Source organism: Alexandromys fortis, unplaced genomic scaffold (genome assembly GCF_014885135.2).
Source record: "Alexandromys fortis isolate MF-2015 unplaced genomic scaffold, M_Fortis_MF-2015_v1.1 scaffold_162, whole genome shotgun sequence".
NCBI classification, from domain to species: domain Eukaryota; kingdom Metazoa; phylum Chordata; class Mammalia; order Rodentia; family Cricetidae; genus Alexandromys; species Alexandromys fortis.
The window spans coordinates 1,834,725-1,855,646 of NW_026068033.1; the positions used below are offsets into that span (position 1 = coordinate 1,834,725).

Sequence of the window (20,922 nt, forward strand, 5' to 3'; positions counted from 1 at the left end):
CTCGTAAATTTAGCGTGATGCTGATAATCTGAGCCCAGAATAAACGTCTCTGTAACTTGTTTTTCTTCTTCCTAGTGTGCATGATTCTACAATTTGGGTCACCATCTGCTTTTGTTGGTAAGAATTATTCTGAGTTTGGCTATATTTAATGTAAGGGTCAAAGTGTCGGGCTAACAGACAGGGAAAGCTTATAGGAATCCTTTGTCCAGAAGAGGAGCTAGGATTGTCTAACTGAAGTTTTCATTATCTGTCTCCTATAGCTGCCGCAGAAGAAACATACGAGACCATTTTTGGTAAGTCACAGCCTTGTGGTGACACGTAGATTAATAGAAATGGGTTAATTTAAGATGTAAGAGCTAGTTAGGAATATGCCTGAGCCATTGTCCAAGCAGTGTTGTAATTAATACAGTTTCTGTGTGATTATTCGGGTCTGGGTAGCCGGGAAATGAAAGCACAGTCTCCATTTACAGTCTCCTAAAACCATCATAAGGAAAGAAACACTAGCAATCACTAAGACACCCTCTTACAGAAACACTGAAGTTTTAATCTCTCACTAATAAAAGAATGAAGACAGAAAATATGATGCAGACATAGTTTCTCTTTAATATCTCATCTTCTACATACTGGTTTCAGGTAAAGGAAAATACATTTTTAAAACTAGAATTCTTCCCCCTTTTTGTGACCAGGGGAATTAAAGTACAATGGGGAACTGAGCTGGGGAAAGGGAGGGAGGGAGAAAGACAGGGAGATAGAGAGAGGGAAAGTCTAAAGTGGGCGGAGCGATTTGTGTACCAGTGGAGCAAAGAGGATGAGGAGGTTGTGGAAGAAGCCCCTGGTCCGGAAGGAGCGTGATTATTTGGGAACCCTTTGTCCAAGTCTGTTTACAGGGTGCTGGTTCCTGTCTGTGAACTTTGCTCCTCTGACAGTATGTTGTCGCTAGCTAGCTGAATTACTTCATTTCCCACGTCCAGCAGACTTCCTGCACGTTCCGGATGCCATTGTTCTTGGGCTTCTCTGGGGGACGTTGGGTCTGAGCTCCCAAGCGGGAGAGCAATCCTGAATTTCAGATTTCATTTTTTGTTTGTTTGTTTTGTTTTCTTTCTTTTCACCTCCCATTCCCTCCAGAGTACCCAAAAGAATCTTGCACTGTGAACCTGATATTACGAAACTTCCGGCTAGTTTTATCGTTGGAATTAGAGAACAAGTCGCTCCCACCCACTCACTTTACATTTTGGAGCACAGTCATGAGGTTGGTTGGTGTTTCATTTTCTTCTCTTGCTAAATGTGTTACCTTTCTTTCAAATTGGGCGATTTTTCCCCTCAATATACACACTTCTGGTCCCAGACTTTTTAAAGTTAATTTATGTGTGTGTGGGGAACATGTGCATGTGTTTGCTGAGGCCAGAGGTTGGTTGACATTATATGTTTGCCTCATCCACTGTCCACCTTAAGTTTTGAGGGAGGGGCTTGAGGCTTTTGCTAGGTTGGCTGGCCAGTAAGCCCCCAGGGATCCTCCAGTCTGTCTCCCCAGGGCTAGGTGCTGCCTCCGTGTGATGGCTGGGGATCGAACACAGATCCTCATGCCTTCTGGGCAACCACTTCACTGACTCAGCCATCTCTTCCCAACTCTTTGTCTTGGATTTCTCTTTTTTAAATTCAGAGCCTTAAAGGGTCAAAGTCAAAACACTGATCCTTTCTTAATTAATTTGAAATCTTTAATAACCCAAAGCTATTTGAGGGCAACGTTTGTGTTCATAACCAAAGCCAGATTCTTGTGGTTCACAGTGATCTGTTTTCAGTCACTCTGACATTTAAGGGTCTCACTTCCCATGGGGCTCAAAGTCTGTTGACCATATGATGCTTTCCGTCCATGTTTCTTTACTCATGGAGACAGGTTAGATTCTAGAAGCTCTGCAAGCTTGGGTCCAATGTCATTTTGCCACTGACAAGCTTGATACTTAGTCCAGAGCGTTTTGTCTCTGCTTAAGGATTGCTACAAGGAGGAAAGATGGAGTTGATGGAGACTACCTTGGCCCTCTTTCTCCCACGCTCATCTTTCCTGCATCCTTGTTACGACCAAGTAGCTCTTTGAGGAGAGAGTATTGTATATGTAAGCTCTGTGACCTGGCCCTAAATGTCCTTTTCTTAACTATGTACCTGATGTCCAACTGTTAAACTGGCCAGGAGAAGGCAAAGGTCTCTTGTGAATCTCCCTTTCTCCTGACAAGTCTGTTTTTATCTTCTCGATGATCACGCATGCTGTTAGCCTACCCGGTCTAGTTTCTGCCACTGTGATAAAACACCCTGGCCAACAGGAACTTGAGGAAGAAAGGGGTTTATTTGGATTACAATTCCAGGCTACAGTCCACTGTTGAGGGAAATCAAGGCAGGAACTTCAAGTGTCACATCACGGTCATGATCAGAGGAACAGATCCATGGATCCTTGCTCGCTCGGCTTAAGCTAGTCCCTCAGCTACCTTTTTATACTCATACAGTTCAGCACCCAGGCCAGGAAGCAGGGTCACCCACCTTCAGGGTGCTTCCAACGTCAATTAACAATCAAGATAATCACCTACAAACTTGTCCATGGGCAAACTCAATCCAGATAATTCTTCAGCCCTAGGTTCTCCTCCCTCCCTCCTGTTGACAGTTAAAGCTAACCAACACTTTCCCTTTCTACCCCAAGCTTGGTAGACCAGATGTCCATGTTGTCCCTAAACTAACACAGTTCTGACTTAAGACTATGCTGTATGACCTTCAGACAGAGAGGGAGGTCTTGGTAAAGCAGTCATAACTATCTGAGAGTGAGCAGGAGGTCTGAGGCCAAGGCCAGGAAAGCCTCCTTCCCTCCCTTCCTCCCTCCCTCCCTCCCTCCCTCCCTCCCTCCCTCCCTCCCTCCCTCCCTCCCTTCATGCAGCAAATTGCATCCATGAAATAAAGCCCTTTCCTCTAGGCACAGATATTTAGAAAGAAGCTGGGGACATTATTAAGCAAATAAAGATATAATTAAGCCTCAAGGGAAAAAAATCCAAAAGAGAGTGAAAGTGTGGGGCCAGGTAGAGTTTAACATGTCCAATTTTAAGATAAAGTAAGTGTGGAATATCTGGTCAGAGCCCTGAAGGAATGAATGAGGCCCAGAGAGTGGACTCTCAGAACACATATGCTCAGCTTTTCCTTTTTCATCTTCTCCCCCACCCACAAAGCAAATCAGAAGATCCGAAGGTGCTTGAGAACTGTAGAAATATCACAGAACCATCGTGCGACGTGACAGACAAGTGGAATGACTCGCATTCGGTCTATGTTCCCATCATCGTCATTTACAGAGGAGACTCCATGCCGAGCTATTGTGATTCCTCTGTCTCGAACACAGACAGTGAGCATGCCTCTCTCTCTCCGTGGTTTGTTACATAGAGAAAGGTCCGCAAAGGTGTTTGACTTCAGAGCTGGGTTGACTCTTGGCCCTGCCTTGTGTGGTCATTGGTTGCTCAGAGCCTCAGCTTTCTGATCTGAAAAGTGGGTCCGTAACCTCGTCTTCTCAGATTATTGGCAGGTTTTCAGCAGTAGCTACAGCTGTTTTCCTGATCTCTTTGCAGCCTGGCAGGAAGTGGGGAAGAGCCTGATAGGAAGTGGGGAGGGGTCTGGCAGGAAGTAGGGAGGAGCCTGGCAGGAAGTGGGGAGGAGCCTGGCAGGAAGTAGGGAGGAGCCTGGCAGGAAATGAGGAGGAGCCTGACAGGAAGTGGGGAAGAGGGTTTGTATGTTTCTAAGCTGTTATGTCAGTTTAGGCCAGTGTCTTCCTGACTACCACAGCCTGTCTGAGACTATAACCCAATAAAGCTGCATATGTGAGCCCTAGGACCCTCAGATCACAGGGTGGAGTGACCCTTTCTCTCTTTCCCTGTGTCTGAGGGCCACCTCCTGGGCACTTGTGTTAGTGGTTCCAGCTCCTTTATAACTGGTTTCCAAAGTCATGATTTGGTTTTGGCATGCTCTTACAGATCGAGTAGGTGTGTGTGTGTGTGCGTGTGTGTGTGTGTGTGTGTGTGTGTGTGTGTCTGTGCACAGACATACTTGGCAAATGATAATGTGGCTACCATGACCCATGATTCAGATCTTACGAGGCATAAGACCACTGCAATGGTATGCAGGCTTTGGATCACCATTTATATCTGCATAGACTCACAGAAAAGAGATTGGAGAATAATTTATAGATCATGATAAGGAATATGTATTCAAGTAATAAGTATTTTTCATGATCCAAATAATAAATATGAAAAGGATACTAAAACCTAAGATCGCCAAGTATGGTGGTGCACACATTTAATTCCAGCCCCCAAGAGCCTGAGACAGGAGGATTACTGCAGGTTTGAGGTCAGCTTAGGCTGCATAGAATATAGGAAGTCAGTCAGGGCTACATAGTCAGGCCCTTTGTCAAACAAACAAAACCAAATCCCCAGGACTAGAAAAGCAACACAGACCTCCTGCTTTAATAACCCCGTTCTTCTGAACAGATTCAGCAACGCGTATTTAAAAAACAAAAAAACAAAAACAAATAACGTAAGCCAGCAAGATGGCTCAGTGAGTAAAGGCATTTGTCCTCAAACCCAATGATCTGGTCAGTCTCTACCCACATGGTAGAGACAGAGCAGTTCCCAAAAGTTGTCCTCTGACCTTCACACTTGTGCTATGATGCATGTGCCCACACACATATGCATGCACACACACAAATAAAGTAAATTAAAAACTTAAAATAGTAGATGTATTTCTATCAAATATGGAGAGAATATATAAAACAAAAAACCTTAAACATGTGACGACTCTAACCAAGAATTCCCTATTGCTAATTTGTTATTAAAAAATGGCCAAGGGGGCTGGAGAGATGGCTCAGCGGTTAAGAGCATTGCCTGCTCTTCCAAAGGTCCTGAGTTCAATTCCCAGCAACCACATGGTGGCTCACAACCATCTGTAATGAGGTCTAGTGCCCTCTTCTGGCCTTCAGGCATATACGCAGAAAGGATATTGTATACTAAATAAATAAATAAATAAATAAATAGTTAAAAAAAGATTTATTTATTATGTACACAGTGTTCAACCTCCATGTATGCCTGCAGGCCAGAAGAGGGCACCAGATCTCATTACAGATGGTTGTGATCCACCATGTGGGTTGTTGGGAATTGAACTCAGGACCTTCGGAAGAGCAGTCAGTGCTCTTAACCTCTGAGCCATCTCTCCAGCCCCTAAAAGCACTTTTAAAAGGAAAAAGATCCTGGCAGTGGTGGCACATGCCTTTAATTCCAGCACTCGGAGGCAGAGGCAGGTGGGTCTCTGAATTTGAGATCAGTCTGGTCTACAAAGTGAATCTCAGGATAGCCAGAGCTGTTACACAGAGAAACCCTGTCTCAGAAAAAAAAGAAGACAACACAGAGAGAAAGAAATAGCAAAGGACAAATGCAAAGATTCAGCTCAAGAACACTGAATGACACATTGGTTCTTTTCATAAATATTAAGGATAATCAATTTGTTCAAAACAGTGAGTCAGTTGGGGTCTAGAACACAAGGTTTTAAATTCATCCTGGAAAGTTACACACGCGGTGAGTTGGGGGTCAGTGCTCCTCATGAAGGCCAGAGAAGAACACGTTAGACTTCGTGGCCCATATACAGAATACAGGCTCTCTTGGGTTGTCCTTCATGTTTTCCTTTGAGATTCCTACCCCCCAAAAAATGCAAAATCATCCAAAAGAAAAAGATCTGAAATTGTAGGTTGTGCCAGCGTCTAACCCATGAGACATGGTTTTCTAGCCCTTGGGGTAGATAAATACGTTTATGAATTATAGTTAAGTGAGCCAGGAATGATGACTCGTGCTTGTAATCCCGGTACTGAAGAACCAGAAGGAGAGAACTGTGAGTTCAAGGTCAGCCAGGCTATGAAGGGAAAATATGGGTTGTTTTGTTTGTCTGTTTTTTAAGTAGTGAAGTGGCATAAAAAATGTGGGTTAGAAGGATTTAATTTCCGTGTGTATATCTATGAACATACATACACATGTATGACAGTTATATGCCCCAGTTAATACTTGTGAACACGTATTTTTTCATATACATACATCATGGAAGTTAATTATACTCAAAGGAAATTCCCACCTGTATTTTCTGCAAGTGTATATTATTGCTATATATTTATGTTGAGTTATGAAGACAAGTCCCTTTAAATTTTGTATGTAGAACACAGCGTGAGAACTGGAACTCTGTTGATGTCCGTCTCAAATCTGCCTCAATGTGCCATAGGAAGTCTCATGAATCGTTTTACTTTTGTATTCTCTGCTTTTCACCAGTAAATCCAAACAATGCTATCCAGCTAGAATTAGAAGCCCACAGAATGAGCCTTTCTTAGGAGGCTTGCGTACCAAAACACCGACTGGAGCTCACTCTCGTTCTCTTTCCCACACAGTTAGACCTGAGCCGCCAGAATTTGAGGTTATTGGCTTCGTGGATCACATCAACGTGACAGTGAAATTCCCACCTGTCACCTCCAAGATATTCGGGGAGAGCATATGGGAAGTACTAGGCTCTAAGTCGTTTTTCATCGAAGAGCGGGCGGGCAAGAACATGAAGATGGTAAGTCCTTCCTCGGGTTCAGATCAAAGCGATGCGAAGCGGGCTGTGGATGTTCCTCACTATCTCTTCAAGAGCTGTGTAAAGCCAGGGGAGGGCCATGTTTCTGTCGTGTTCGTGTTCGACACTCCGCATTGCAGAGAGAGCTGGGACAGGGGTAGGAAGGGGAAAGACGTTGTAGCATCTGCTGTTACATTTCAGCCATGCTTCCTCGTGTTCATACCACGAACTGCAGCATTTTAGACTGTTTCAGAAGTGAAGTGTGTTGACTAGGATAATAACGACACTGTGGGATGAAAACTATAGGCAGCAGGTCTCTTCTTTACTAAAGAAAAATCCTCTTTAAATCAAATTAAATCTTGGAATAAAAGAGGCCATTGGTGTAACCCAGGCAACAGGTGGGAGTAGCCTGGACCAGTTGGCCATGGGACCTTCCAGGGCTACAGTGTAGTTTATAAAGGGACTCTAGGGTATGGTGGAAAAAAGGGAAAAGTTAAGGCCACAGCATGTTACAGTTGCCACTAGCGGAAGTAATGAGGACTCTGGCTGAAGCTCAGTTAGGTTTTGTTAAATGGGAGATGCCAAGATGGTGTTCAGCAGGAGGCTGTGGCAGGCGGGTCCCATGTCTGGAGTGAAGGGAGAGTCCTTTGATAAGGGTGCCTCTGGTGAGTCGTGGGACAGAGCCTGACTGGAATGGGCTCCTTCCCGAAAAACATGGCAGAGCTCGCTCTCCTCTGGAGTTTCTCTTTTAAAGGGAAGGAATGCTCTGTAGGCTGGGGAAATGGCCAGCTACGGTCATGGGCACTCAGGACCTTGGGAGCCTGTTTTATTTCCTTCCCCTGGGAGGTGCTGGCTTCGCTGCTGCACCGCGTCCACCCTGCCCTACCGTCTTTTCCATGACTCCCCTCCGTGTATGAGCTTGTGTTTTGTTGAGCCGTCTGCCTCTTTGTTTAGTAACCCCTCCTGCTCAGGAGAAGCTGGTAGAGATGCGGTCTTACTGAAGACTTGTATAACTATAAGTCCCAACTTAAGAAATTGCTACTGAGAGTGCCCTTGAGGAATTGCAAAATAAGACTTTTTACAGAGTTAGTATTTGGAGTAGAAGTGGGGCTAAGGGAAAATGGTAATATTGCAGAAAGGATATCACAGGAATCTTCATTCCCTTTAGTACTTTTTTTCCTCATCCAGAAAAGGAGTTGATAGGCCAGATGAGTTTTTAAAATATGTATGCTATGTATAAACATGTGGTTTGGCGATAAATTGCTTGCTTCTAGAGACTTATAACCCTTTTCACAATCCTATGATGTTTTTAAACCTGTTTACAATTTGAAAATGGGACCTTTAGAGCTCAGAGCTCTCACCAAGGTCTTAACTGATTGATCTCTCTCTCACTCTCTGTCTCTCTGTATGTGTGTTTGTGTGTGTCTGTGTCTGTGTTTCTTTTTACAGCACAATCCCCAAATGGATAACACCACGATGAACTTCACCTATATCCTCCGAGACTTACTTCCAAAGACAAATTACTGTGTGTCCGTTTATTTTAAAGCTGAAAAGATGGAAGACACTATTAAGTCCCCCTTTAAGTGCACTCTTCTTCCGCCTGGCCAGGAAGCAGGTATGGTTAGGCTTTTAAAATTTGTACTTTTGTTTTGATGGAAAATCTGCTGGATGAAAAAAAAAATCTCCAGTTCTAATGTGCTAAATGTACTTCTTCCAATAAATGCATGTCACGGAGCTGTTACTACTGGTCCGTCTCTAATGTCTGCCGGAAGAATAACCAAATGTCTGCTTGAGGAGGTCATATCCTCTCTGGCACTTTAAGGAATTCTGGGTTTAACCCAGCGCTGTGTGCCCTTTGGCCATTGTTTGTGCCTAGTGCTAGAAGACTGGAAGTGGCTTGAAGCCCTGGCATTGGACGCCTAAAAAGGTACAGGATGGAAACCGAGGCCTTGGGTGTGAGTCCTAAGAATATGAGGGAAGCTTCTCCACAGAGAGGATACAGCCCCTGGCGAGGTCAAGAAGCCTTCCTATTACAGACCCTTGAACAGCCAGTACTGTGACCCCAACCTTTCTTTACCTGAGAAGCTGAGCGGCCAGAACAGGGGAACAGCGGTAGGGAGCATGGGATGTGGTGGTGCTTACCTGTACTCTGACCTTCTGGAGAGGAGGGAAGATGGTGAGCTTGAGGTCATCCTGTGCTCCACAGTGAGTTTCAAGCCAGCCTGGGTTATGTAGCAAGACCTTGCCTCAAAAAAAGAACAGCGATCAGAGCGGTTGAGTTTAGGCACCCCCCTCCCTCTTGTCTAGGACGGTCACCAGCTCTCCGGCATCTCACTGAAAGAAAAAGGTTCTGAAAATCCGCCGCCGCCCCCCCCCCACGCCATCTCCTGCCCTCCCCCACCCTCTGCCCCGCCCAGAGTTGTTTTGAAATCACCTCAGCCCCAAAGACAGCCTCCTCAGCACTGTTGCCCAGCAGAGTAAAAGACTATTTGCAAGGGAACCAGGAGATGGTTCGAATGGTAAATGTCTCCCACGGATGGACTCATGGTCTGAGCTCTTGACCTCCAGCTGATGGCACCATTTGGGGTCTTTCTGGAAAACTTTGGGAGGTTGGCCCTAACTGACCAGAGTAGGTCACTGGGACTGGCTGGCCTTTGAAGGTCATACCCACCTCTGGCCCTGCCTGCGGCATGTTCTCTGCCTCCTCGTCCACCATCTGAATGGCTTCCAGTCCACACTCCTGCCACCAAGCCCATCACCTCTGCCCTCCTTCCCTGACAGGATGGACACACTCTCCGAAACCATGAGCCAATCCTGCCCCTCACATTTCTTCTGTCAGGCAGTCGGCCACAATGTTGCCAAGGTAACTATTACAAGTGACTCAGCTATTTGGGGACTCACTAGGTAAGGCCTGGCACTAGGTGGTCTGGTAGCAGTGTGACTTCATGATCTAGCGTTCCTCAAAGCCGGAAGATACACAGACTGATTGATACTAAAGGCAAAGGCCAACCCTTACCTTAAGCTGAGTTCCAATGTCTGTCGCTTACTCCTACAAAACGATTAACGTAGGCCCCGAGCAAGTCAGCCTGTTCGTGTCTGACACCAGACCTCTTAACTCCAAGTAGACAGCCAATACTCTAGCTCTCTTCTGACCCACTACCCAGTCAGAGCAGGCAGGATAAGTACCTGTTGTCACAGGACGTCCCAGCTTCAAATGCAAGCCACAAGTTCAAGGTCTTCATAGCACTTGGACTCCTGTCCAACTGGGCTACAAAATCAAAAACTCCCCAAAATTCCTCTCAGATCCAGTAGTTTGATGACATGCCTCCCAGAACTCCTGGGACTTGCGTGACTAGTTGGGATAAAAGTTCTACCCGAGTCTAGTGAAGACGTTAGACTCCCAGCACAGGGGATGGAAGAGCCAACACAGCAGCTTCTCCTCCTGTGGCGCAGCCTCCCCAGAACGCCAGCATGTCCACTATCCCACATTCAGGGACTGAGCTGGGTCTAAGGAAGTCGTCGGCTGCAGCATTAGACGTAGTCTCCTAAAGGGAGGAGGAATACACCTCCCTGGTCATACCAGTTCTTTCCTCTACAAATCAGACCTCATCCTGGCGATGGCTCCCTTCTCTCCAGGAGGTTACCTCATTAGCATAGACTTAAATATGGTTGCTAACTTAGTCTCTTTACTGTTGCTGTAATGAAATAACCCAAGTGGATAACTTTATACAAAGAAAAGACATTTAGGGGGCTGGCGCGATGGCTCAGAGGTTAAGTGCACTGGCTGTTCTTACAGAGGTCCTGAATTCAATTCCCAGCACCCACATGGTGGCTCACAGCCATCTAAAGTGGGATCTGATGCCCTCTTCTGGCATGAAATTGTCCATGTAGACAGTGCACTCATACATAAAGTAAATAAATAAATCTTTAAAAAGAGAGATAGAAAAATAGAAATATTTATTTCTCCTAGTAGACTGTGGGCTGGGAAATGCAAAATGGGAAGGGTTCCTTTCTGAATCTGTAGGTGTCACATGCCGTGGAGGGGAAGTAGCAAGCTGTTTTATGATCGCCCATTCCCCTAATGACAGCATTACTCCACAACTGAGGGCAGAGTCTCATGACCCAAGTCCTTCCTAACACCCCCCTCTCTTCTCAGTGGGCACCATAGCAGGCCTCAAATAGTGCTTGTTAAAAAGAGCGGCTTTCGGTCAGGGAATTTCATGAGGTCTGAAGCCTTGTGCCTAGAACCAGGAAAAGGGAGGGGGGTAGGAAGAGAGGGAGAGAGAGAGAGAGAGAGAGAGAGAGAGAGAGAGAGAGAGAGAGAGAGAGAGAGAGAGAATATGAACATATGTATATATACAGGTACAGGAAACATCATGATCTTATATACAGATAAAACTCTCACAAGCAATAATTCGGGTGGATGAGATGGCTCAGGGGGTAAAGGTGCTTGCTGCCACATTTGATCCCAGAGCCCACACAGTGGGAGAAAATAACGAACTCCGGAAGGTTGTCTTGAAACCTCCACATGCACACTGTGGCATGTGCATGCACACACACACACACACAAATTTAGTAAAAAAAAAAAATTAGTAAAGTCACAGAGGAGGGTTTACTGCGACCCAGAGTCATTTACCCAGCAGCTGGCCCTTCTCTGAAAATTGACCTCTTGTCCCTTCTCCCCACCCGGTGCTCCACCCGATAAGGCCTGGTCTTGCAATAGCATACTGTGGGTTCATCCCATCATGATCCGGTGTTAACACATCATTTAATGTGTCGGCGGCCTCCCTTCCGTCTTTAACTGAGACATCTCACGTCTACAACTATCCTGACACTTGTGCTTTCTTGTCTGGCACTCAGCAAGCACAGATTCAGATAGTAAGACCCCTCCCGCTGTCCAGCTACCATCTGAGCTGCTCTTAATCAGCAAAAGCAGCGGTCAGCAGATACATCTTGACAGACAGCTGAGACCAGGGCTTACTCTTAGGGTGGGGGCCACAGGAGGACGTTAGCCCAGAGATATGGTGAGGCATCTTCCCCTTGTTAATTCCTAAATCCATCAATTGGCTCCTAGCAAACCCTGTAACAAATACAGCAGTGACAGAAATAGAAGTCTCTGGTGTTGTAGGACTCCCACAGCAGTGGGACACAGAATAGTGAGATTAAAATGTAGAAATAAAGCAACAGTAAGAACCATGGGGGGTGGGGCAGAAAGAAGGTCGGCAACGAAGTGTCTAGGGGAGGGGTGGGCAGTCATTGCTTCAAATGTGGCCGTCTGGGTGCACATACCCTTCGATTCCTATTCACTTGTGATTTGTATGGAGGTGAACGAACCCCAGAAAGGGGATGAAGGAGAAAGTGTGGGCCAGCAAGGACAAAACTAATGGGTACCCTTGGCATGGGCATCCTTGGCTCAGCAGCCCAATCCCAGGGGCTTACTCAGAAACCTGTCACCCTCAGTCACTGGGGTGATTAATAGTCCCGGGTGGTGTGACCTCCAGGTGGGAGCAACTTTGTCTCGGTCAGGTCAAGTCCTTCAGAAGCATCTCACGCTTGGCTGTTAGCCTGCACCAAAGCACCCACGCCTCACTGATGGGTAAGGAATGTGGGTGGGACACCTACAGCATCCGCCACAGATGACTGAAGTGAGTGGTTCCTGGATGAGGACCCCGGGGATGTGTGGTAGACAGAGTAACAGCCACGTACAGACATCTGTATCTCAAGACACCTGTATCTTGAGACCTGTGGCCAAAAAGACTGGGTGCTTCCTGATAAATTCAGAATGGAGATAGATTATCCCGGGCCACCTATGTGGGCCTCCTGGGAGCACAGAGGACAGTGACAATGGAAGCAAAGATCGGATAGTGAGAGACTGAGAGCCGCTGGTCTGCTGGCTCTGAGAACGGAAGAGAGCTCTGCAAAGCAGAGAAAGGCTTGGGCATGGATCTCCGATGCCATCCCGCAAACACCCTGGTCTTTATCCCAGCGAAACTCAATTAGAACATCTAACATAGGAATTGTATGCCAATCTGAGTTGAGCCGGGTTTTGCCACCTTGCTTCTGTAGGCTAGACCACAGGAACAAAGCAAACATGTCTAGGAGACCTAGCAGGGGGGAATTCCATATGATGAGTCCAGCGGATGCTGACTAAGGGCCTCAGGCACGCTGACTTGGAGTGAAGAGAGCAAAGAGGGACAGTACTGGTTTACGTCAGAGGGGGTGAGACTCAAGATGGTGTAAGTCTTTAAAAGACATTAGAAGGGATGAGGACCCCAGGGGGACTTGAGCAGATCTGACTTAAAAAAAAGGACAGTGGTGTGCCACAAAGTGGGAGATCCAAGTGGCTCCCTGCCAGGCTCTGCAATGATCTAAGTGGTTCTCATCCAGAGAAACCAGCAGGGAAGAACTCCAAGAAGCATCAGCTACTACATCATCTGCTACATCACCTGCTATATCATCCTCTACATCATCCATTACATCATCTGCTACATCATCCTCTATATCATCCGCTACATCATCCTCTACATCATCCATTACATCATCCATCACATCATTGCTACATCATCCACTACATCATTGCTACATCATCCACTACATCATTCACTACATCATCCATTACATCATTGCTACATCATCCACTACATCATCCACTACATCATCCATTACATCATTGCTACATCATCTGCTACATCATCTACAACATCATCCATTACATCATCCACTAAATCACCCGCTACATCAGTCTGCTACATCATCAGTCTACTACAGAGAACGACATTTATAAAACACTATCCTTGCCACCCAGGCCTCTTAGGTTTTAAAAGAAAGACAAGACACATCCAAGGCCAAGATTTGAAGATATAAATCTGGCCTCTGCTTCCCAAAATGAGCTATTCTAACCCTCTTTTAGGAAAACAGTCTATGATGATAACATACACGCATAATTGGCCGCAACCCAAGAGATTGTATTTTACCTCACCACTAAGCTAAAATCAAACACAGAACCTTCAAGTCGTGAAGACCCTTGGGACTGATGCCACATGGCCCTGTGAGAAGCATTGCTCTAGCTGCTACTGACTACAGTTTGCCTAATGTGCTTGTGGGTTGAGTTTACTGCACTGCTCTTGTGTACACTCTTTAGAAAGTTGGGTAGGTCCGTGAATCATCTGTGAGTCGAAATCCTCATATCGTGCCTCTGAGGCCAGGTCTGAGGATCCTCCACCATCTACCCTCTTCATGGGCCTGCATTTGGAAGTCAGGGCTAACTCCCAATGCCCGGGGTCTTCACTGAGCTAGCCATTCATTAATTCACCTTTTCAAAGACTTGAAGTACGTGGTCCATTTTCAGTCCCTTAGACCTCTTCTGCCTGTTTTTCCTTGAAGCTCTGATACAGAGTTCATACTAATATAGATCCTTTCTGGAAATCTAAGAGAACGTCACCTGTGGTGACTCACTGCACCTTGGTCCAGTTGTCCTTAGGGGAAGCAGCTGCTCTCAAGGCAGAGGTAGAAATCTTTTTCAAACTTTTGTTTCCTCCGCATTAACTTCTGACACCAAACCAATGTGAGTATACCCCACCTGTGACCATGCGTTCAATTTCTCCTGAATAAAGTCATGTATCTTTTCATCAACAGGATTGTCAGAATCTACCACAGTAGGAATAATTGCTGTGTGTTTCATAACGATGAGCACCATAAGCTTCATGATATTGCTGAAACGGATTGGTTGTATATGCTTAAAAAATAGTTTCCCCAATGCTTTGGTATGTAGTTTTTTATCTTTACTTATTATTTAATTTAATAATTTTATTATAGATGTAATATGTTTGCAGGAAAAAAATCTCATCTTCTAAAAACATCAGTCATCTTGGTCATTCTAAATCCTTTGTCATTCCTGCATTCATTCTCTCTCCCTTACTCTCTCTCTCTCTCTCTCTCTCTCTCCCTCTCCTTTTTCCTCTCTCTCTCTCTTCCATCTCTCCTCCCCCCATAGGTACTTGTTCATGGTGTCTTTCTCAGTGGCTCCCCAGCTTATTTTTGTGTAAATATTTCTAATTCAGTCTTTGAAAATTCCATACAGTATCTTTTTTCATGTTCTTTCCTGGGTCCCAACTCCTCCCAGATTCTACCCACCCAACTTCATGGTCTTCTCTCTTAAAAGGAAACAAAATAACTAAATTAACATTTATTTATTTATTTGTTCTCCGGAAAGGGCACATTCCATGGCATTCGTATGAAGTCAGAGGACAATGTAAGGAGGGGTCGGCTCTCTTTCCTCTCTCAGGTCCCGGATGGAGCTCAGGTGGCCAGTCTTGACGTCCTGATTTCAAGGGCTTTCACCTGCCAAGCCGTCTTCACCTTTTCCACTTAATTTTTTTTTGTTTTTTAACATGTATAAAACATTCTTTCTGTTTATTAAGCTTAATTGATTTTTCTATTCAACCGCACAACTTTTCCAAAACAAGCTAATGGTTGCTTTTTGTAAACTTTTAAAATTTTATGTTTTTTGAGATTATAGCTAAATCGTTTCCCCCTCCTCCTCCCTCCCACCAAACCTTCCCATATACTCCCCCTTGCTCCCTCTCAAATTCATGGCTCTTTTTCTCATCAATTAGTATTATATACATAGGCATTGTATTACACACACACATATATATTTGTGTGTGTATATACATATATGTGTGTATTCCTGAATACATAAGGTATGACCTGCTCAGTCTGAATAATGGTACTTTTATGTGTGTTTTCAGGGCAGACCATTTGGTACTGAATAACCAATGTGCCCTTCCCTGGGGAAGACTATTTCTCCAGCTCCAACTCCCAGCTGTCCTTAGCTGCCTTTAGCTCTTTGAGGTCGAGGCCTCCAGGGCTTCCTGGTCCCCGGTCTACTTTGCATGTCTATTGATGTCATCCTTGTTCAGCTCCTGTTTAGGCAGTCATATTCCTGAGACATTACAGGTGTAGCTTCTGCCCTTGCAAGGAGACACAATCTCACAGCAGACTCCTGGTCATCTGACTCCTACAGCCTTTTTGCCCCCTCTTCTGCAATGTCCCCCAAACCTTAAGGGTGGGGTACGTTTCCCCTTTATCTTTTTAGAAGGTCTCTCATTGAACCTGGAGGTCATCCGTTCAGCTAGGCCGGCTGACAAAGAGCTTCAGGTTCCACCTCTCTAGTCTCTATCCCTCCCCTTCCATGCTGGGATCACAAACTAAGGCTATTGAACCAGCTCCACGCCCTCCTCCCACCCAGCGCCCCGCCCTCCCCCCCACCCTGAGTTCTGGGATCAGAACTCCAGCCTCACGTAACAGTTACTGAATTCAGTAAGAGTCCTTACAGGCATGTTGCTGAACGGGCCCTCTCGGCCCCCACCTATTATATTTAATGATCATGGAATGACATTATTATCAAGGCATTGTTTTTTCAAAGCTGTAGGGCATTTGGGTTGACTTTCTTCTCTTTTTCTCTTTCCAGTTAGGAATAGTACAATGGAAATTTTTATGTGGGTCACCTGTTCCTTTTAGATTACTTGAATGGACCACACACACACACACACACACACACACACAATAGATTTATCGTATAAAATGTCGTGACGAGCTGGTTTGTTGTGCTCTGTTCTGCTCTGTCCGCTGTCCTGTACTCAGTGGCTGCTCACACTTGGTCTTGCCTGCTGCTTCCGTTGGTGAAGACAGCCGTTTGCTTAGCTCCCTTCTGCTTCTGCTTGGAGCTCGGGTCCGGCAGGCTCTGAGTGTTGGTCTCCTCTTTCTAAACGTCCCGTGTTTTCACTCAGCGGCCGTCCCTGGCCAATTGTCCTTTCTTCTATCAGATGGTCCCTTTCACATCGCCTTTGTGACCTCGTTTTCCCCTGGGGTAGCTCATCTGCCTGATTCTGTTCTCCCGGCAGCCGCTGTCCCTTCAGAGCTGAGAGTTTTAGTCACTTGTTCTAGTGTCACCGTGGGTCTGTCTTCTGTTTCTCTGTTAAAAATTATTGCTCTCCATTTAAGCAAATCCACCAGAAAAAGGAAACTATGACCCTGTAGGCCTAGTGTGTTTGTAATGCATATTTACCAGAAAGTTCAGTTTAGGGGGAATCAAACTCGGGGTCTTGAACATTCTAGTAAAAATTTTAAATGCTTTCTGTTTTGAATTTGACAAATCCTTGTTGACTTACTACTGATTACAACGCATTCCAAGTGTTGGTATGTGGGACAGGGCAAATGAAAGCCCCGCCCATGGGGTGGGACAAGGCGAACCAAAACCCCGCCCATGGGGCAGAGCAAGGCAAACAAAAGCCCCGCCCATGGGGCTTAGTATGAAGAGTAGGGCAGACAATAATAATTTACGAATAAGAATATTAGGTACAAAAGTTTACATTACTCTGGAGCTAAATTTTTATGTCTAATCTGTCCTACGTAGTGAAACAGGGCCAGCAAGGGCACACAGGGAGACAGTCTCAAAGAAAAAAATCAAAAGGTTTTGCAAAGTCATTGCATGCTTAAATTGGGTGTTTAATTAGAAGATAAGGGTGAAGCTGTTTTCAACCTCAGAGGAAAAAGAGTACACAAACCACTGTGTAAAGCCCACTGGATCTTGCACAACCCAAACAACCGTGTAACTTAAGCCCAGATCAAGAAAAGAAAAAAAGCCAGCTCTCCCAGAATTCTCTCTCTTGCCACCTGCCAAAGCACCAGTGCTCACTAAGATTAAACCAGATTACCAGTGACATAAATTGTTTTCCTGGCTTTTATATTTACAGGAATGGAGTATCATTATCGATAGCCCTACCATCCATAGAATTCCAGGAACAGCATTTTTTTAATTTAAGAAATAAATCGAATAAACAGCATGCATAACCATCACACAGGAAAGGATCCAGTCTTACTGAAAAGAGAAACAAAAGCCTGTCAGAGGAGAAGCTCAGAAACACGGGTCCTAACACAGAAGCCTGCTGTGTGACAGTCAGCTGTGCAATGTGCTGGGGGAACCATGGCTGCTGATGGTGTTAGCTGTGCTAGAGGAACTCTATGGGATCCCTCTCTACCCCATACCACACACAGTTAAATGTGTGAAAGTCTAGAGGCTGGGTGTCCAGTAGCACGGGGTATGCTTAGCATGCAAAGAGCCCTGAGGTCAATCTCCGTGTGAGGCAAAGGGACTTAGAGAATGAAGCATCCCCAGGCTTCACCCAAGCATACACAGGGCATCTAACCGGACTCTTTCTTGGCAGTGTTCCCTCACTCAGCAATGCTCTCTTCATTCACACAGCTTTGGTGTCGTACTGAGTTCTCTAAGCAATCTCGAGGTGGCTGAAAGTGTCCAGGAGGGAGCGCAGAGTAGACACGCAAACGCTGTGACATTTCATGTGGGTTTGGAAACACAGGAGTGGGGCCCAGCAACTAGCAAGTGCGGCATGACCGTCAGCTTCTGTTATTATATGCCCACATCCACATCCCTTCACAGCTAATGCTAAGCTTTATCTGTTGAAGAGCTAATACGAGTGAAGGCCTTTCTCTCTCCTCTCTCCCTCCCCCGTGCCCTCCCCCTTCTAGAATCTCCATAACATTTTATACTGGATCTTCCCTGAAGTGCCTCCATCCGAAGCAGTGGACAAGCTGGAGATCATTCCTACAAACAAAAAGAAGAAAGTGTGGAACTACGGTTACGGAGATGAAAGCGACAGCGATGAGGAGGAGGTGCCCAAAGCCAGCGCCACGGGTTACACCACGCACGGACTGATGGGCAGGCTTCCGCACCGGGCCTCAGACTCCTCAGCCAAGCCTCAGGAGGCCCAGCCTGAAGAGGACTCTGCTGCCGAGGAATCCGACGAAGCTGGAGCTAGCGCTGGTGCTATGGCGGAACTCCCCACAGAGGCTGAGGTGGGGTCAGGTCTCAGGCCCTCAGAAGACCCGAGCGGCCCCTATGAGAGGAAAGAGAGGGGGATCCAGGCCTCTTTCCCCGGGGATGACAGGAGCTCCGTGAATGGGCCGGGGGACAAAGTTATCTTCAATGTGAACTTAAACTCTGTGTTTTTGAGAGCTCTCCACGACGACCCTGAGGAAGCCTCCGAGGTCCTATCTCTTGCAGAAGATACAGGGCACCTAGACGAGGCTCCCCACAGGACAGAGTCAGGCCTTCTGATGGCCGGCAGCGACAGCACACAGCTGCCCCAACCCGGCATCTCTTCCCAGGTTCTGTGGACCGAAGATGAGTCTTCTGGAACAACTGAGAGCTCAGATTCTGATGCTGACCTAGGGGATGGTTATATCATGAGATAATTTCAGAAGCGGCTGGTTGGCTTGATCTGAACACCTGCCGGCTTCTCATGAAGGCCTGCCTTGATCCCTGTGTCCGCGAGGGAGGGACAAGGAAACTGGAGACCCTTGTGGTTCTTGTTCTCTGTGCATATTCCCAATTTGGGGGTCCATATTGTTTACATGGGTCATGAGCATGACCCGCCCACGCCCTGTTCAGCGATGCTATTGGAGGGACTGTGTTACGTTTCCCAGGAAACAGTGTTGAGTGCAGCTTTCAGAGGCAGCCAAGGCCTCCCATTCCTGTGTCATTTCTAGGAAATGATTAAACTGGGGAAGAGGAAAGGAAAGAAAAACGGGTCAAGAAGTGTTTAGCCGGGCTCAGGAATGAGCCTGAAAGCAGGCAAAAGGGAAGGAGGGAGGGCACGCCATCAGTGAGGAGAAAGGGGGGATATACGCAAAGGAAGCCAGCAAGGTCTGGACCCTTCTCAGATGCCACGGCCTGTTTCGTCCACTCTGAGACGGTCATTCACGTCCACCCATAAAGCCCTCCACGGTAAAGTGGGGTGGGGAAAGCCACGTGACTAATTCCAGGATCCTACAGATGACTCCAGAGAAAGCCATCTGGCGAAGTGGAGGGTGAGGGGCAAATCTCAGTGCCCACCGTATTTTAAGGTTTTTGTTTTTAAGAACAAAAGCGAGCATTTCAAGGCCTTCAGAACAAACAGGGGATACGAGTGTTAGGGGCGCACTTTGCAGTTTGTAAAGTACTTTGTATAGATTTGGATGACAGTCGCTGGGAGCCACAGTCGCAGTGATCAAAGTTCTAAATGCCACGGAGGGGGAGCCAGTGGATGGCTTTGGGGTTCCTGTATGGTTTTTATTTTATTTTGTTTTATTTGGACAAGGTCTCTCATATGGGATGATCTTTTGATTCTCCTGCCTGCACCTCGCCAGCACTGTGGTTACGGGAATGCACTGTCGTAAGGTTCAACCCAGGGCGGCCTGCAGGCCAGGCGAGCACCCTGCCAGCCCCCCTGGTATTTTTGCTTCACTTCTTTGAGCTTCCGTTTCTTTCTTTCTTTCTTTCTTTCTTTCTTTCTTTCTTTCTTTCTTTCTTTTTTTTAATTTTCGAGACAGAGTTTCTCCGTAACTTTTATGGTTCCTGTCCTGGAACTAGCTCTTGTAGACCAGGCTGGCCTCGAACTCACAGAGATCCGCCTGCCTATGCCTCCTGGGTGCTAGGATTAAAGGCGTGCGCCACCACCGCCTGGCCCGTTTCTTTATTTATGAAGTCAAGGGACTGGGTCAAGTCATCTCCACCGTCCCAGAAGCCTGGGACCAATGCTGGAAAGAAGGGGATAAAGACCCTTGGAGGTGATGAGCCTCAGAGGCATCCAGGATGGGGCCCTCCCATCTTGCTCCTCACCCCAAAAGCCAGTTTTTCACATCTTCCTTCTATTCAGAAAAAGAAAACTACATGGGTCCAATCTCAAAGGCTTCTGATGTAACTCATGTGACTTCTTCTAAAGCAACTCAAAAGAAGACCTAATAAAATCTCACAGGAGAGAGAGACCCTATACACAAGCCATCTCTCTGCACTCTGAGTACATCTGTCTTCTTACCCAGCCTTCTTCACTGCCCAGCTTTTCTTTGAAGCTTTGCATAATTGCTGGAAAACAGTTTTTAATGCTTGCACTTATTTTTTTAATTTTGTATGTTTGAAGATTGTCAGAGGCAATAAAAAAATACTTTTTCATAGCAGCCTGTGGTCTTTTGAGTCATTTCTCTATAGAATGTGTCTCAGCCTGGAATGTATTTCTTTAGCATATTTGTGGTTCTGCTGGCCTATCAGGATTATACCGTCTTTCTCTAAGTCTGCGGTGGCCTGCTGGGATGCCCCCCCCCACGTGACGTGTTCCTCAACACGTAGACAGCCAGCCTTCTGTGCATTTTCCCACCTCACCGACCTGGTCTGTTTAAGAAGAGGAAATTAAAGCTTTCTCAGCAATCTTGTGTAAGAAACATGTTACCAAAAAGTGAACAACTTGGCCTTGCGCCATC

The 20,922-nt window shown here is 46.2% G+C and overlaps 1 protein-coding gene across 2 annotated transcripts in view; it reads left to right on the forward strand.

Annotated features, from left to right (window-relative positions):
- The window catches only part of Ifnar2 (interferon alpha and beta receptor subunit 2), a 57,541-nt gene extending 36,919 nt beyond the window's left edge, over positions 1–20,622 (forward strand). For both annotated transcript variants that reach the window (XM_050164820.1, XM_050164819.1), the window contains exons 3-10: positions 76–117; positions 261–293; positions 1,126–1,249; positions 3,204–3,373; positions 6,443–6,609; positions 8,056–8,221; positions 14,242–14,369; positions 18,157–20,622. In XM_050164820.1, coding sequence (XP_050020777.1) covers positions 76–117; positions 261–293; positions 1,126–1,249; positions 3,204–3,373; positions 6,443–6,609; positions 8,056–8,221; positions 14,242–14,369; positions 18,157–18,882 — 1,556 coding nt within the window. In that variant the 3' untranslated portion in view covers positions 18,883–20,622. The remainder of the gene's footprint in view (positions 1–75; positions 118–260; positions 294–1,125; positions 1,250–3,203; positions 3,374–6,442; positions 6,610–8,055; positions 8,222–14,241; positions 14,370–18,156) is intronic.
- The last annotated feature ends 300 nt before the right edge of the window (positions 20,623–20,922 follow it).